The 18,601-nt window shown below is 42.0% G+C and overlaps 1 protein-coding gene across 1 annotated transcript in view; it reads left to right on the top strand.

The window, feature by feature from the left end:
* The window catches only part of CPO (carboxypeptidase O), a 152,578-nt gene that overhangs the window by 106,819 nt on the left and 27,158 nt on the right, over positions 1-18,601 (top strand). Inside the window, exon 4 of the mRNA XM_075284339.1 lies at positions 2,302-2,426. Coding sequence (XP_075140440.1) covers positions 2,302-2,426 — 125 coding nt within the window. The remainder of the gene's footprint in view (positions 1-2,301; positions 2,427-18,601) is intronic.

The raw sequence follows: 18,601 nt of genomic DNA, 5'->3' as shown, positions 1-18,601 counted from the left end.
TATAAGAATAGTGGATTTTTGAGGCTTCAAACAAGCATACATACTGTATATCTTATAGGTTAGGGGTCAGCAACCTTTGGCACAGTACTGAAATTACAACTCCCAACATGCTCCATTCACTTCCATGGGAGTTCCAAGAATAGCATAGCAAATATGCATGCTGGGAGTTGTAGTTTTACAAAAACTGGAGTGCCAAAGGTTGCCTACCCATGGTATAGGCAAACGGTTTTAGTGTCCCATAGACTATTAATAAAATATATACTGCCCAGCTGGGTCTATAGGACTCTATCCTGACAACAACCTTACTACCTCTTATGCCAGTCACAATTACCCCTACAGCCTTCACATTACAACATTAGTACAATTGTTCAATAACAGCCACAATACCCTTTAGGCAAGTTACAAGGTCCCCATGATAGTCACACTGCCTTCATGACAGTCACAATACCCATGACAATCAGTACCATAAACCCTATTGTCCCTCCTTCTATGTTCTTATTTGAAGTGGGGATTTCCATTGTAGGACACACAGACAGGGGGCGTAACTTGAGGGGGTGCAGAAGGTGCATTAGCACAGGGGCCCAGGAGCCTTAGGGGGCCCATAAGCACTGATATCACTAGTGAGACTGCAGCTTCCATCTGGCCCATAAGCCAAAGAGACCCACAGATGACCCCGAACCTACACTAAGGGTGATTAAATGTCTTAGCACCTGTAACCATCACTGTCAAGAATTGTGAGAGGTGTGTATAGAAGACTGGGGTTATGAAGACTCGCGTTGATCATAAATGTGCCTAAGTGTGTTTGCTCACTAATAGAGATGAGCGAACAGTGAAATATTCGAGATTCGTTTCGAGTAGAGCCTCAATATTCGACTACTCGATCGAATATCGAATCCCATTATAGTCTATGGGAAAAAATGCTTGTTTCAGGGGAAACCACTATTCAACTAAAGGAGAGTCACCAAGTCCACGAGTAGCAGGAGGAGAGTGTTTAGGAGGAGTGCTGTGCAGTTAAAGCGCACGGACCCCATTATAGTCTATGGGGTCTGTGCACTATAACTGCACAGCGCTTGCAGTTGTGCTGATAAAAAGTAAGCTTCCTCGTAACCGCAAGCTGACTAGCAAAGACGAGCCTGCGGCAAATCAACGCTGGTTCTGCAGAAGGCTCGTCCTTGCTAATCAGGAGAGCTGGGAGCTTGCCGTTACGAGGGAGCTGACTTTTTTGTCATAGGAATGCATTGACCAGCGTTGATTGGCCAGTGTACAGCATTCGGCCAATCAACGCTGGTTCTGCCGGAGGCTCGTCTGTGATGAGGCGGAGTCTAAGATCAGACCACAATGGAGACTGCTGTGGTCCGATCTTAGACTCCGCCTCCTCACAGACGAGCTTCCGGCAGAACCAGTGTTGATTGGCTGAATGCTGTACACTGGCCAAATAACGCTGGTCAATTCATTCCTATGAGAAAAAGGCATCTCCCTCGTAACAGCAAGCTGCCTGCTCCTAGCAAGGACGAGCCTGCTGCAGAACTAGCGTTGATTGGCCGAATGCTATACAGTGTATAGCATTTGGCAAATCAACGCTGGTTCTGAATCGAATATGTACTGCGAATAGCTAGTAGTATTTGATCGAGTATGAATATTTCGAATACCTACTCGATCGAATACTACTCGCTCATCTCTACTCACTAACAATTTTTCGACTACCATGTTGTGCGTAACACAAGGCACAACTGCATTGCAGGGACCCAAATAGGACAATGGAATAAAATAGGATTGTTTCATAGTAATTCAGTAATGAATAATGTAAAGATGACTGCAAAAATATGAAATGAAATTATTTGAATAGATTGAGGTAATATAGGGATGTATCTATTATGGTTTTGATGATGCATTATATTTCTTTACAGTACTTTGACTCAATGAAGGGACATGGGGCAGATCCCTGGTTAATAACATAGTGATGGTGAACACATAAATTATGAAGTCCATATTTAGTACTATGAAACCAGGATAAAACCCAGTGAATTCCCATTTGTAGATGGACCACCTAAACTGTTCTACTGCAGAGCCTTTGATTAGAGGCCAATATTCCGTATTCACCTTCCTACTGAATTACAGACATGGAGTAATTAATGTGGAGGGAAGACAATTAGACATGCAGACATGTTGGGCAGTAAATCTCACTTTGTCCTTCTACACGCTGAATACTAATGAACATAATTCCTAGACATCACTCACTGTGCGCCCTGTTCCGTTCATAAACTGCATGATGTGTGATTTATTATTATTATTTTGCAACAGTTGGATCTATGGAAGCCACTCCAGCCAGAAGATATCAATGTCAGAAGTGTAGTGCATGTCAGGATCCCATCCGTGGCTCTGCAGCCCGTGAAAGAGGCCATGCTTCACTGTTCACTATCTTTTAAGTAAGTCAACTGATGTGAGTTGAGCAGTTTTAATCTCCAAGACTTTGGTTGAAATTGAATATCAGTCATGCAGAGTGACACGCTGAAGTGGAGAGCGCATATCAAGTGTGTTTAAGGTGCTATCCGGCAGGCTGTACAGTATACAATATGCTTCTACAATCCACATCCATTACACTCTTCAACCTCATGATCATATTACTGAAAGAAACGAAATAGGAAATTTAGTAAAGAAAGTGGTATACTTGTTACGCTTTCATTTAGCTCAGGAAAATTATTATTATTATTGTTTATTTATATAGAACCATTAATTCCATGCTGCTTTACATTTGAGGGTTCACATACAGTACACAAAATGTACAGGTAGATATAATACTAATAATGACCGACTGGCACAGTGGGATAGAGGGCCCTGCCCACGAGGGCTTACAATCTATGGGGGAAGGGGGAAGAGACAGAAGGTGAGGGGAGTGTCTGTTCAGATGGTGGTGTGGTGGCAGTAGTGTTAATGGAGGTTGTAGGCCTTCCTGAATAGGTGAGTCTTCAGGGCCCTCTTGAAGCCTGTGATTGTGGGGGTCAGTCTTATGTGTCTTGGTAAGGAGTTCCAGAGTATGGGGGATGCACAAGAGAAATCTTGGAGACGGTTGTGTGAGGAGCGGATGAGAGTAGAGCGGAGTAGGAGGTCTTTGGAGGAGCTGAGGTTACGTGTGGGCAGTTGGCGTGAGATTAGGTTGGAGATATATGGAGGGGAGGCAGAGGGGAGCCGCTGGTGACGAACCGGGGGTGAGGTGAATTAAGCGAGCAGCGCAGTTTAGGGTGTACTGGAGGGGGGCGAGGGTGTTACCTGAGAGTCCATGGAGGAGAGTGTTGCAGTAATCTAAGCGGGAGATTATGAGGGCATAGATGAGCGTCTTAGTAGTTTCAAGAGTGAGGAAGGAGCAGATTTGATGGATGTTCTTGAGTTGGAGATGGCAGGAAGTGTTGAGGGTTTGAACGTGCAATTTGAAGGATAGGTCAGAGTCCAGGGTTATCCTAAGACATTGGACCCGTGGGACAGGGGTGAGAGTGGTTCCATTAACTTTGATAGATGGGTCAGGTAGAGGGGCTGTGCGGGATGGTGATGATGATGAAGATAATGAACTCCGTTGTTTCCATGTTGAGTTTGAGAAAGCGGGAAGAGAGAAAGGAGGCTAAAGCCGCTAAACAATCTGGAACTCTGGCCAACAGAGTGGCAATGTCTGGTCCAGAGAGATACAGTCCTATGAAAAAGTTTGGGCACCCCTATTAATCTTAATCATTTTTTGTTCTAAATATTTTGGTGTTTGCAACAGCCATTTCAGTTTGATATATCTAATAACTGATGGACACAGTAATATTTCAGGATTGAAATGAGGTTTATTGTACTAACAGAAAATGTGCAATATGCATTAAACCAAAATTTGACCGGTGCAAAAGTATGGGCACCCTTATCATTTTATTGATTTGAATTCCCCTAACTACTTTTTACTGACTTACTGAAGCACAAAATTGGTTTTGTAACCTCAGTGAGCTTTGAATTTCATAGCCAGATGTATCCAATCATAAGAAAAGGTATTTAAGGTGGCCAATTGCAAGTTGATCTCCTATTTGAATCTCCTCTGAAGAGTGGCATCATGGGCTACTCAAAACAACTCTCAAATGATCTGAAAACAAAGATTGTTCAACATAGTTGTTCAGGGGAAGGATACAAAAAGTTGTCTCAGAGATTTAACCTGTCAGTTTCCACTGTGAGGAACATAGTAAGGAAATGGAAGACCACAGGGACAGTTCTTGTTAAGCCCAGAAGTGGCAGGCCAAGAAAAATATCAGAAAGGCAGAGAAGAAGAATGGTGAGAACAGTCAAGGACAATCCACAGACCACCTCCAAAGAGCTGCAGCATCATCTTGCTGCAGATGGTGTCACTGTGCATCGGTCAACTATACAGCGCACTTTGCACAAATAGAAGCTGTATGGGAGAGTGATGAGAAAGAAGCCGTTTCTGCACGTACGCCACAAATAGAGTTGCCTGAGGTATGAAAAAGCACATTTGGACAAGGCAGCTTCATTTTGGAAACAAAAATTGAGTTGTTTGGTTATAAAAAAAGGCGTTATGCATGGCGTCCAAAAAGAAACAGCATTCCAAGAAAAACACATGCTACCCACTGTAAAATTTGGTGGAGGTTCCATCATGCTTTGGGGCTGTGTGGCCAATGCCGGCATCGGGAATCTTGTTAAAGTTGAGAGTCGCATGGATTCCACTCAGTATCAGCAGATTCTTGAGAATAATGTTCAAGAATCAGTGACGAAGTTGAAGTTACGCCGGGGATGGATATTTCAGCAAGACAATGATCCAAAACACCGCTCCAAATCCTCAGGCATTCATGCAGAGGAACAATTACAATGTTCTGGAATGGCCATCCCAGTCCCCAGACCTGAATATCATTGAACATCTGTGGGATGATTTGAAGCGGGCTGTCCATGCTCGGCGACCATCTAACTTAACTGAACTTGAATTGTTTGTCCAAAATACTTTTATCCAGGATCCAGGAACTGATTAAAAGCTACAGGAAGCGACTAGAGGCTGTTATCTTTGCAAAAGGAGGATCTACTAAATATTAATGTCACTTTTCTGTTGAGGTGCCCATACTTTTGCACCGGTCAAATTTTGGTTTAATGCATTTTGCAAATTTTCTGTTAGTACAATAAACCTCATTTCAATCCTGAAATATTACTGTGTCCATCAGTTATTAGATATATCAAACTGAAATGGCTGTTATAAACACCAAAATATTTAGAACTAAAAATGATTAAGATTAATAGGGGTGCCCAAACTTTTTCATAGGACTGTATATTTGGGTGTCGTTGGCATAGCAGTGGTATTGAAAGCCATGAGATTCTATGAGTTGGCCTAGGCCAAGGGTTTAGATAGAGAACAGGAGGGATCCTAGGACGGATCCTTGGGCGACACCTATGGAGAGAATGCATGGTGAGGAGGTGGTATGCGAGTGGGAGACTGAATGTGCGGTTGGTGAGGTATGAGAAGATCCAGCAAAGGGCCAGGTCTGAGATACCAAGGGATGAGAGAGTCTCTAGTAAGAGGGAGTAGTCAACTGTATCAAAGGCAGAGGAGAGGTCAAGGAGGAGGAGGACAGAGTAATGCTGCTTGACTTTGGCGGTTAGAAGGTCATTATTTATTTTGGTTAGGGCGGTTTCAGTGGAGTGATGGGGTCTGAAGCCTGACTGTAGTCTGTCAAAGAGCAGGTTAGACGAGGGATAGGAGGAAAGTTCTGAGTGGACGTGCTGCTCAAGCAGTTTTGAGGTGTACGGGAGCAGTGAGATGGGATGATAGTTGGCTGGGGAGGATGGGTCAAGGGATTGTTTGTTGAGTATAGGAGTGACAGTGGCATGTTTGAAGGTGGAAGGGAAGGATCCAGTGGCTAGGGATAGATCGAATAGATGAGTTATGGCTGTGGTGTTGACTTCAGTGAGTTTGGGGATGAGATCTGACTGGATCAGGTCAAGTGCACAGGAGGTGAGGTGGGATTTAGAGATTAGGAGGAGAGCTTTTCATCAGTGACAGTGGAGAAACAAGTTAAGGATGAGGAGCAGCGAGTAGTTGAGTAGAGAGGTTGTCGAGAGTGTAGAGTGAGACTGTCTCTGATGGAAAATGAAATTGATAAGACGGATTTTACCAAAAGTATTGTTAAACATTTCATTAATATGCCACTGCTAAAATATTACTGTTCTTAAGTATTGGTAAGTTCATACATATGGAAGTAAGACATGGCATAAGTGTATTTGTGTCCTTGTTTACCTTTTCACTTGGTTAGACATGTCCAGATATATGTGTCATGAAATGCTTTATTTCATGATACTATGTCACAAAGTGATGTGTTATATGTGTCTATGTGTGGTCACCCAGCTGCTGAAATATTATTATACTGTAAGCATTAGTAGGGCCCTACACATCACGTCACATGAATACATATGGGTCCATCTTTAGCTTTTTTCTTGGTTGACATTTACAGATACAGTCCTATGAAAAAGTTTGGGCACCCCTATTAATCTTAATCATTTTTAGTTCTAAATATTTTGGTGTTTGCAGCAGCCATTTCATTTTGATATATCTAATAACTGATGGACACAGTAATATTTCAGGATTGAAATGAGGTTTATTGTACTAACAGAAAATGTGCAATATGCATTAAACCAAAATTTGACCGGTGCAAAAGTATGGGCACCTCAACAAAAAAGTGACATTAATATTTAGTAGATCCTCCTTTTGCAAAGATAACAGCCTCTAGTCGCTTCCTGTAGCTTTTAATCAGTTCCTGGATCCTGGATGAAGGTATTTTGGACCATTCCTCTTTACAAAACAATTCAAGTTCAGTTAAGTTTGATGGTCGCCGAACATGGACAGCCCGCTCTCAAATGATCTGAAAACAAAGATTGTTCAACATAGTTGTTCAGGGGAAGGATACAAAAAGTTGTCTCAGAGATTTAACCTGTCAGTTTCCACTGTGAGGAACATAGTAAGGAAATGGAAGACCACAGGGACAGTTCTTGTTAAGCCAAGAAGTGGCAGGCCAAGAAAAATATCAGAAAAGCAGAGAAGAAGAATGGTGAGAACAGTCAAGGACAATCCACAGACCACCTCCAAAGAGCTGCAGCACCATCTTGCTGCAGATGGTGTCACTGTGCATCGGTCAACAATACAGCGCACTTTGCATAAGGAGAAGCTGTATGGGAGAGTGATGAGAAAGAAGCCGTTTCTGCAAGCACGCCACAAACAGAGTCACCTGAGGTATGCAAAAGCACATTTAGACAAGCCAGCTTCATTTTGGAAGAAGGTCCTGTGGACTGATGAAACAAAGATTGAGTTGTTTGGTCATACAAAAAGGCGTTATGCATGGAGTCCAAAAAAAACACCATTCCAAGAAAAACACTTGCTACCCACTGTAAAATTTGGTAGAGGTTCCATCATGCTTTGGGGCTGTGTGGCCAATGCCGGCACCAGGAATCTTGTTAAAGTTGAGGGTCGCAGGGATTCCACTCAGTATCAGCAGATTCTTGAGAATAATGTTCAAGAATCAGTGACGAAGTTGAAGTTGCGCCGGGGATGGATATTTCAGCAAGACAATGATCCAAAACACCGCTCCAATCGACTCAGGCATTCATGCAGAGGAACAATTACAATGTTCTGGAATGGCCATCCCAGTCCCAGACCTGAATATCATTGAACATCTGTGGGATGATCTGAGAGCGGGCTGTCCATGCTCGGCGACCATCAAACTTAACTGAACTTGAATTGTTTTGTAGAGGAATGGTCCAAAATACCTTCATCCAGGATCCAGGAACTGATTAAAAGCTACAGGAAGCGACTAGAGGCTGTTATCTTTGCAAAAGGAGGATCTACTAAGTATTAATGTCACTTTTCTGTTGAGGTGCCCATACTTTTGCACTGGTCAAATTTTGGTTTAATGCATATTGCACATTTTCTGTTAGTACAATAAACCTCATTTCAATCCTGAAATATTACTGTGTCCATCAGTTATTAGATATATCAAACTGAAATGGCTGCTGCAAACACCAAAATATTTAGAACTAAAAATGATTAAGATTAATAGGGGTGCCCAAACTTTTTCATAGGACTGTATGTGTGTCACAAGAGGATTAATTTGATTTCATGATATTATGTCACAAAGTGATGTGTTATATGCGTCTATGTCCAGTCTCCCAGTAGTTGTGTTCAAAATTCAACTTCTCAAAGGTTTATTAGCATTTTGTGAAAATTTGGTAAAGAGAACCTGAAATATGATGTGGTTTGCTTCAGCAGCTATATTTTTGCGCAAATCAAGAAAGTATAGCATAGTAGCCCTAGTAGCATTTAGGCTATGGTCACTGTATATCGAGGCACACTGGCAGCTTTACTGCTGTAACTCAGGCCCAATATTACCACAAATATATTGACAGCCTGGTACTGGCTTTAGTTTACCCTTATACTGTATGTGATATAACAAAGCATTGAAGTAAAGTGCCCCATGATGTCACAGCTGCATTGTATTTCATCTGTTTGTAGAAAGATGCTAGGCGTAGCCAGTGGGGGGCAAAAAGTTAGCAGCTACCCCAGGCCCACTGACTCCGTTGGGCCCACTCCAAGACCGCCATTAACACATATTTTACTTTTAATTAGATCGGTGTCTGCAGACATCAATCTAGTTAAAACCCAGCCTATAACTAAATGTCTTGTAAACAGCAAGCCACTCTGGCCTGCGGTTTACAGGACACTGAGACTACAGTCAGAAAACATCTGCTGTTAACACAGGTGGGCGCGATGACATTATAGCATTGCGCTTCCTGCTGACGTTCTATGCATGGATCCTGCATTATGAATACAAGGGGGAAGGTTATTTATATAAGGGTCTGTTGGGGGCATCATTTAAATGGAATGGATCATCAGTAAGAGATCAGTGATCCTCCCCTCCACCCTCTGATCAGTAGTTTGAAGGCACCTGTTTATATCACATGCTGTCCGTTTATAGTTACCGTGTGATATAATTCCAGCCTTGTCACATAGACAAGGACGAGGCTGAAGGCATCACAGGACCTACACAGATACCACAGTCCATTCAAACAGCTGATCCTGGGGGTTCCGAATACTGGATCCGTACTCATTTTTTTTTTTTACTTTTTTTTACCTTTTAATTAGGAAACGCCTAGGGCACTATTAATAAGGGGGACAATTTAAAACTAAAGATGCACTTGGGGTATTATTCATTATGGGGGATATTTTCGCCCCACTGTGTTCGCCCCCTGGTTACGCCTCTGATACTAGGCAACATCGTTTACCGACTAGAGACTGTAATTGCAAGATGATAATATCTTATTGTCTTGTAGCTCCAACCTACATAAAGCTTATTTACTTGAGCAGTGAATGTGTTCTTTTTAGTAGGCCTTATATCAGAACTTTATTGTGGTTCTTACAAGTAATACTATTCCATAATTTGGCCTTTGGACCCAAAAAAGTTGTGTAGCACTGCTTTGGATGGTAAAGTAGATCATTTCTGCCCAGTTCTACAAATAAGGCTACTTTCACGCTCCATTGTTCTGATCTGCGAAATGATCCGAAAAATGGACTGAAAAACTACATCCCTCAATATAGAAATTGCCACACCAAAATGGATAAGCTGTAAGGTTATGCAAATCAAGGATGCAGCAGTTGTCGCTAACTACAATCCGTGGCATGTAGGAGTGGCATAAAAGACAGCTTAAATGCAAGACTACACGAAACCTCAAAAATTATATAAAGTGGTGTGGGGTGATTGTGAGATGCCTTCTATTTTTCCATATACCTGGTATAGATACTTAAAACTATGAGGGCCGGAATCTTTAAATTGAGAGACCTTGATTTATAGCTAGGCTAGGCTTAGATGTCAGCATTGTCTAATGTTGGATATCTGAATGTCACATCATATGCTCTGGTGACAACAGAAACAATCAGAAAGAATTTGTAAGACATTGGCCTAGTCCAAATATAGATATTTCTTTAACCTCATGCCAATACTCTCTAAGGCTATTATGTGCACAGCTATATGAGCAATTTTAACACTGTGACCAGTGTATAGTTTTTGTAAGTGGGCCTCCCATCACCACCACTTAGACATACCTAAGTCGCACAGATTATAGTGTCCCCTCAGGGGCTTTGCATTGACATAGTGTAATGCTCCTTAGTGGCCATCACACAGTACAGGGTCTCCTTAGAACCCTGTGCAATATAAAGCCCCTCTTTGACCCATCACACAGTCAAATGCCCCTGCAGTTTTTTGTCATCCTCCTCCTGCTGTCCTATGCAGTTTCATGTCACCTTCTGATGGCTTCTACAGCTCCATGTGCCATAACCCAATGGAGGGAACCAGAGTATGGGAGTAGTATTGACGGTGGTGATGTCACAGGTAGGCACAGTACACTCATCCAAACTTCTTTGGCCCACCTCTAAGACCAGACAATAATGAGTGGGGTCTGCATGGTACTTGATGGTGGTGGTAGTTGTTTCCCCTTGGCGCTTCCAGTTGAAGTGGGGTCCTCTCTCACCCTGAGCCATGTGGTGGTGTTCTGAAGGGCCCTGATGGTAAGTGCAGGAACAACTCAGGAGGCAGTGGTGCAGTTTAACCAAAGTGAAACTTTACTCTGAGAATAGTATAATAGTCAACTTATGCAGCTTCCCAAAGGGGGTAATAGTCTCCACTTGGTTGGCTATTCCCAAGCTTGGTATGAGGGATTCCCAAACTATGATGTCAATGGTGCCTTCACTCCACTCCACACAATGTACAATACTCTGCCTCAACCCCTTTGAGATATGGGGGCAGAGTTAATTGAAGTCCCAGGGGCACCCGCGGAGAGGCACAAGACGCTCATGGGCGATCACTTTGCAAAGCCTTTCAAGTGAATGGGTTTGAAAACTGACTGTCGGGTTTCCGTCTCCTGTCCAGTTTCTCGGGCAGAAGACGGAAACCCGCAAAGCTGAGACTGGGCGCAGGTGTGAACCCGCCTAAGCCACCTCTACATTCACCTCTATGCAATATCCGAAACATTGATCTCTTGTAGTGCTATAGTAATTAATGAAGCAGTGGCTGAGCATGTGCACCACTTCTCTATTCACATGGGGCACTTACAGACACAATATCTTCGGGGGTCCTAGCAGTTGGACCCTCAGCAGCTTCAGTCAGCAGTAAGAATCATTAGTGATAAGATGTAATTGAATCCAAAGCTATATTTTTTACTTTTACATTCACAGAGCCATGTGAGGGATTGTTTTTTTGCAGGCCAAACTGAACTTCCTAATGGAATCATTTAATATTCCGTACAATTCTGAAAAACAATATAAATTGTAAATAAACCAGTTGCATCATTTTCTTATGGGTCCTTTTTTTACAATGTTACTATGTAGTAAAAATGATATGTTACCTTAACTATGCCAACAAAACAATCTCAGTAATGCCAAATTAATGCCTAACTTTAAAAAATAGAAAACCTTCAAAAGAAATTCTATATATCCCCAAATTCTGACACCCATAACTTTTGTAGCTTTTTATATTTCCATGCATGGAATTGTGCTTTCTAATGTTTCAGGGCTCCGGGAAGATATAAGTAACACATGCTTAAAGCTTTAACCAAAAAGACATTTACGGTATTTCTAGATGATTTTCTTGTATTTTAAGGGAAAGTGCTTTGTAGTGCATCAAATGGGCTTTGTTATATGGTTATCGGAACAAGCTAGTAAAATAAAATCATTGAAGTATTTCTTCAGTCCAGCTCCCGGGCTCACCACTGTGACACAGAAGAGAAATGACAGGTATTCTTTAATAAATAATATAACAAAATCAAAAGCAAGTTCAGAATTAACATATTATCTTTCCCCAAGGCTTATTGAAAAGTAAGAGCTCCGGCTGGAAGCAAAGATATTAGAGAGAAAGCATCAATTATAAATGCAGTATTTAAATGACCGAGTACAACATCTGCTATTCGGTGGGGTAATTGGGCTGTCTGCCATCGAATTTTTTTTTTTCCCAAAAAGTGACTTTATTTTTAATGCATAGACAAGTTTTATTGTGTTTTACTTTACATCACAAGATTCCCTTTCAGAATTAGGATTTAATAATGTAATTTTTAGTAATGCAACTTTTTAACAAAAAGTTAGAAAGAAAACTGATTTATTGTTGGTAATAAATAAGTTAAATCCAAGCCATGAATAAGGAATATATTATCGTCTTGTTCATTGTTCTAAGAGACTCACTTAGTATTTTTTTTTTTTGTTCAAATGACCCTTAAGACTGCATCTCAGATACATGAGGTCTCAGTGCCCCGCCATTCAGATGCTTGAAGGAACCATAGGCTCAACAGATCTGATATTGATGGTCTGCCCTAAAGCTAGGCCATTGAAATTGTGAAAGGTTCTGACACATAGACATGCAATATGCATACCGCCCTCTAGTATAGAGCCACATGGTACAGACTGTAAGGAGGGTTTTTTTTTGGGAAAATTCTCCTTTTATAGAAAACCTGTTGGGTGATTCCTGCTGCCTAATCTAAGAACAGTACATGATATAGACAGAGACCCTGAGCTGTGTAATGATATGAGTTTTATGAGTTGGAGCGGGATTTCTAAGTAAAAAGCACAAGATAGTGAGAGTCCTACTTGCCTTGAGCGAGATAAGATGGGATCTCACTTTCTCTCCAAGGAGCCCTGTCAGAATCTTCTCTTGATTTTACATAGCAATCATGCTCTAAATTATACAAAACTATAATTCAGATAGAGTAGCATAAACTACCATGATCCTCATGTAGTATTTAAGGGGAGTCTGTCACCAGAACTCAGCCCTACAGAGAAATAGGCAATGGTCATCTGAATTGAACAGTGTTTTCCTCTTATGATTCAGTGTCTCCATTGCAGAGATATTCCCTTTTCTGGCAACAAGCGAAGAGCTGTTTAGAGCAAGAAGGTTGTTACCATTGCTCCAAAGAGGTAAGTATCAATGGCCTCATTATTCCAAAGAACTAATTTGCTTATTCGTAAAAACAGTGATTTCTTGGCAACTGAGGTATCATATCATAAGGGAAAAACAATGTTGAATTCAGGTGACCTTAACACAGGGGTCTCAAATTTGGCTGGACAAATGGGTGGCACATAGAATAAATTTTGAAGTTGATGGGTTCCTTTGAAATTCTAATAAAAATGTATTGTTAGATAACCCCAGAAGTGGCCCCTAACAATTTAATATCCCTTAGCAGTGGCCTCTTACAGTTTAATGTCCCTCCAGCTGTGGCCCCACAAAGCTTAATGTCCCCCAATATCTCCAGCACCAGGGCACATACCGGGAAAGCTGACAGTGCGCTGAATTCACTGTGAGACATTATAGTGTGTGAAGAGTCCACTAAAAGCCATTCTACTGTGTGAAGAGACATTATGCTATGTGAAGGGGCTACTATGGAACATTATAGTGTATTGAGGGGACCACTATGGGACATTATAATGTATTGGGGCCACTGTGGGACATTATTAATATATGCATTATGGGACATTATTCTTAAAGAGTTTGTCCAGGTATTGGACAAACTTCAGAATGGCCTGGGCAGGTGTAACATTAAGAAGAAAACCATACTCAGCTGTCCCCATCCTTTAAGTGTCCAACACTGTAGCCTGTTCAGTCGCGCACCATGTCTCATTCCACAGAAGGCCTACACCCCATATGACCAATTAGTGGACCTCAGCGGTCGCTGGAGAGGGACTAGTGAGTTCATTCACATCTGTACCTGGTCCCTCTCCAGGGACTGCTGAGTTTGCTGATTGGCCTCAATGATCACATGAGGCAAATGGGTTCTAAGCAGTGGCGTAACAACTGGGTAAGCAGCGGAGGCAGCTGCCACAGGGCCCGGGACATTAGGGGGCCCTGCGACAGCCGCTACCGCTGCATTTTTTTTTTTGTAATAGGCCATTACCAGCTGGAGTAACTCCAGCTGGTAACGGGCCCTACTTACTTACCGATCCAGGCAGGGGCTGGGATCGGTAAGTGACACCGCAAACATCATTATTATACTCAGGGGTCTTTTCAGACCCCTGAGTATAATGATCAGAGTCCCAAAAGAGGTAAGCGAACATAACAAACAGTGTTACTTACCTTTCCACGCTTCACAAAAGCTTTGGGGCTACTTGTGTGACGTCTCAGACGTCACATGACCGGGGCTTACGTCCTTATGCGTCGTGACGCAGGCCCCCGGTCACATGATGTCCCTGACGTCATTGAAGGTAGCCGACAGCGGGGAGCGCAGGGATAGGTAAGTAACAGCGTTTATGTTTGTATCCCCCTCTCGGTCTCCGATTATTATACCCCAGAGTAAAATAATTGTTAATGGGTGTCCACAATGGAGCATAATACTGGGTGATGGTGATGGGGCCACTATGGGGCATAATACTGGGTGATGGGGCCACTATGGGGCATAATACTGGGTGATGGGGCCATTATGGGGCATAATACTGAGTGAAGGGGCCACTATGGGGTATAGTGCACGCAGGAATCCGGGGCGGGGGGGGGTTGGTCGGGGTCTTCAGCGTTGGTCGGGGGGGGGGGAGGGGAGGCCATGTCAAAGGTTCACCACGGGGCCCCGCCATTCCTAGTTACGCCACTGGTTCTAAGGACCAAAGCACAGTGAGTGACCGTGGCTGCATTGTAGGAAATCTTCTAATTAGAAGATCATCGTTGTCAGAAGCTCACTGTCCTCTCCAACAACAAGTGGAATATATTGTCCTACAATGAGAAAAAAATTAACCCCAATAAGCCTAATAAGCCTATTTACTTTTGTAATTACAGAGTCATATGAGGGCTTATTTTGTGCGAGACAAATTGTAATTCCTAATGGCACCATATAATAATAGTACATACAATATTTCTTTATCTACTGGCTATATGGTATGAACATTTTATCTGTATGGTAATACAGAAATAGTAAGAATAATGACTGTTGAATCGACCTTCTGTTTGGAACGTGATGTACTGTAAATCCATGAAATTCCGGGTTAGGAGTCTACCGCTGAGAGATGCTTTGGGCTTCCTCCAGTGCTTTATGTTAACAGTGCTGGTACAATGATGGTTGGTTGTTTTTTTGTGGCGCATGTTGGGTTCCTTGATGCCAAGAAAGATTTGATACAGCAGGATTTTGAACATTGTTGTTCACTGGGGGGAATCCTTTCATGGGAACACTATGGGTTTTTCTGCCAAACACTGTTCCTCACCAAAGGCGCAAAATCCCAGGAATTGATCCAGGAACATGTCAGTAAAATGAGTTTACTGCAGTAGACTCTGTAATCCCATAACTCATTATTATGGGATGAAATAGACCCAACTGTTTAGAGTAGAGATTCAACTCTTGCTAATTTACACTTATGGGACGTAAAGGCATCTGCAGCATTCCTATACAACAGCAACCCAACCCCCTTAAAGGAAATCTAAATATTGTGAGCGCAAATGAAGGAGCAAATCCATTTTAGTAGGAACTATGTGATGAAGTAGCCACTCATTGTATTCTGTAATAAATTCTTCGGAAATGACAGAATTGCTATATAAAGGACCTACTTAGAAAAGCTCATGAAAACAAATGGCTCGTCTCTTAGTAGGATCCGTGATAAATGAGATGTATAAGATTTATCTGAATGAGACATCCTCATTTAAATGGAGAGCCAAGAGGCAGGCTGGGATCTTACTTTAACACAGCGATATTTCGCTGCGCACATTATATGAAATATCAGGGGACAGCTTATGTTAGATGAAGCATTTTCCATTTAACAAGCACTGCTCATTTTAATAATAATACATTTCTACTCTTCAGTTTCTGGGTGGCATTTATGAGCTGAATTATTGTGTAAATTAAAACAAAAATTAACCGTTTTTGCCCGGAAGGACGAATGTTGGTGCCTCGGCAAGGGTGAAGCGGCGGCTGGGGCTGAAAGGGTTACACTTGCAGCTCCTAAAAGCCTTTCGCAAGCGCGCGCGGTACTGGAGAGATATAAACATTTATTTCATTAGTTTCAATTTACTTGTCAGATCTTTAACTGTATTACAATAACTGGTAGTGAAGTGGTGCTGCCTCTCATATTAGGAGAGGTGATAAAGCAATTCAGAAGTAACATTCGCTGAGGGAATTACCTTGTATATAAACGCTGGTTGTAGGTACTTACGTATGTATAGCCAGAGAGCAGGGGAGGACTCGTACAGTCAACCAAGGAGCCATTATGTGTGGATGAAATCTCTTCCTTTTTATGACTTGTGATTTGGCAAGAGACAGGGATCGTGAATCCGGAGTCGTCATACTTAAATCTTTATGTGGCTTCCATAGTATTGCAACATTTCTTTAACAAAAGTATGTAAATGAACATTGGGATGGAGTTGGTAAAGACCAGCTCTGGAGGACTATCATGAATATTGTAGCAAAACACCTTAGTCAACACCGTACAAATGGGACAATACTTGCACAAATTATACAACATGATACTGAACTGAACCTAAACTTGTGATACTAGGTAAACCAATCTGGTTAATATGCACACACTTCCCTTACTCATCAAACCATAAACAAAGCAATAGAGCTGACCATTAATGGAGACCTCCACCCCTTTTTATTAACAAAGTCCAACAGCTCTGAATCCAAGATAACAGAGGGTCATTCCTTTAGATGGCCTCATATCTTCACTTAAGAATCTGGGTCACTTTAAAAGGCCTTGGTCACAACATGCTGTTACTTACAATACACCCTGCTCACCATTTTCTATTATCAATCCACAAAGGGTGCTGTTTCTTGCATTTGTAATCGCCAAAGAGCAGAAGTTAGTGTGCATAGTGTGAGTATGAGAGGTATAAAAGGGAGATGAGAACACTCAGGCCGGGTTCACACGATGTCTTTTGGCACGTAATGTGCCACGTAGACGCCGCGGGAGCTTTTGTGGGCTGTATACGCTCCCATTGTTTTCAATGGGAGCCGGTACCGTATATGCGACGCTATTTTGCGGCGGCAGCAAAATAGCGCCACGTATACAGTATCGGCTCCCATTGAAAACAATGGGAGCGTATACGGCCCACAAAAGATCCCGCGGCGTCTACGTGGCACATTACGTGCCAAAAGACATCGTGTGAACCCGGCCTCAGGGTCAAACTGGGTCCATTGAAGGAATTAAATACATGTAAAGGGAGTGTCTGCTTGAGGCAGCCTTTCTATATCAAATGTTCCTAACGCTAGGTTCACACTATCATTCTTGGGGACCCGAGGAATGGAAACCTAATCCGCTTAAAAAGCGTTTACCCATGGACCCAAAAGACTATAATGGGGGCCGCTTAGTTTGCGCCAAAAAAAAAGTAATTTTTCAAGTGGGTTCAAGAATGGAAACCCCAAACGGAGATAGCCATGTTATGTTATGTATAAGTGATATCCTAGACCATATACGACCACTGTGATCCCTTTTGTGTACCTTTTTCTTCGGCATATATTTACTGCTTCATTTGACTTATGTTTCAATCTATATTATTTTTTTTCCTATTCTTGGATGATGTGTATTTATTAAAGGGATTCTACCATTAAAATCACATTTTTTGTCGTTTATATGTAGGAATAGCGTTAAGAAAGGCTATTCTTCTCCTATCTTTAGATGTCTTCTCCGTGCTGCCGTTCGGTAGAATTCCCAATTTTCGTCTGTATGCAAATGAGTTCTCTCGCTGCACTGGAGGCTGTCCCCAATGCTGCGAGAGAAATCTCCAGCGCCGCCTCCATCTTCTTCAGGAACGGCCTCTCAGCACGTCTTCTTCTCTGCCCTCAGGCCACAAGTAAATGGCCGCTTACTTACCATTTTTCTTGTGGCCTCAGGCATGTGCAGTCTGCTCTGCCCAAGGCCCGAGGCCTAGAAGTTTGAACCCAGCTCCAGAAGAAGACGTGCAGAGAGGCCATTCCTGAAGAAGATGGAGGCGGCGTTGGAGATTTCTCTTGCAGCATCGGGGGCGCCCCCAGTGTTGCGAGAGAACTCATTTGCATACAGACGAAAACCGGGATTTCTACTGAACAGCGACGCAGAGAAGACATCTAAAGGTAGGAGAAGAATAGCCTTTCTTAAGGCTATTCCTATGTGTGAACGATAAAAAAAATGTGAGTTTAATGGTAGAATCCCTTTAATAATAAATCCTTGAATAATTAAAAAAATTAATGAAATGCAAATATATAATAATTTGATTCATTGTTAAACCCAATGGTTTCAGCCTACGAGATATCGCAAATTCGTAGACACTCCATCATCTAATACTATAGAAAAATGCCTAATATATTGGAACATTATAAATCTTAAAAAATAAATTATCATATGTTTTATTATATTGCATACACCAAGAGTGCACTTAACTATTGAACTTGGATAACATCTTATTTATAAAACCAAATTGCAAGTCTGAAGTTATTCAGTAACTTTTAAGAACATAACTGCCGTGACACAGAATCCTTGTCCTTTAAACTGAGATTATCTGAAGAGTCGTATAGTATGGAAATCATATTACAGGTTTATCCTACTGCAGGAAGTAATGCAGACGATACATATGTGAGATGTCTCCTTCAGAAAATAAACCCTTATCTT

Source organism: Leptodactylus fuscus, chromosome 8, assembly GCF_031893055.1.
Source record: "Leptodactylus fuscus isolate aLepFus1 chromosome 8, aLepFus1.hap2, whole genome shotgun sequence".
NCBI classification, from domain to species: Eukaryota; Metazoa; Chordata; class Amphibia; order Anura; family Leptodactylidae; genus Leptodactylus; species Leptodactylus fuscus.
This window is presented reverse-complemented; position numbering and strand designations above follow the sequence as displayed.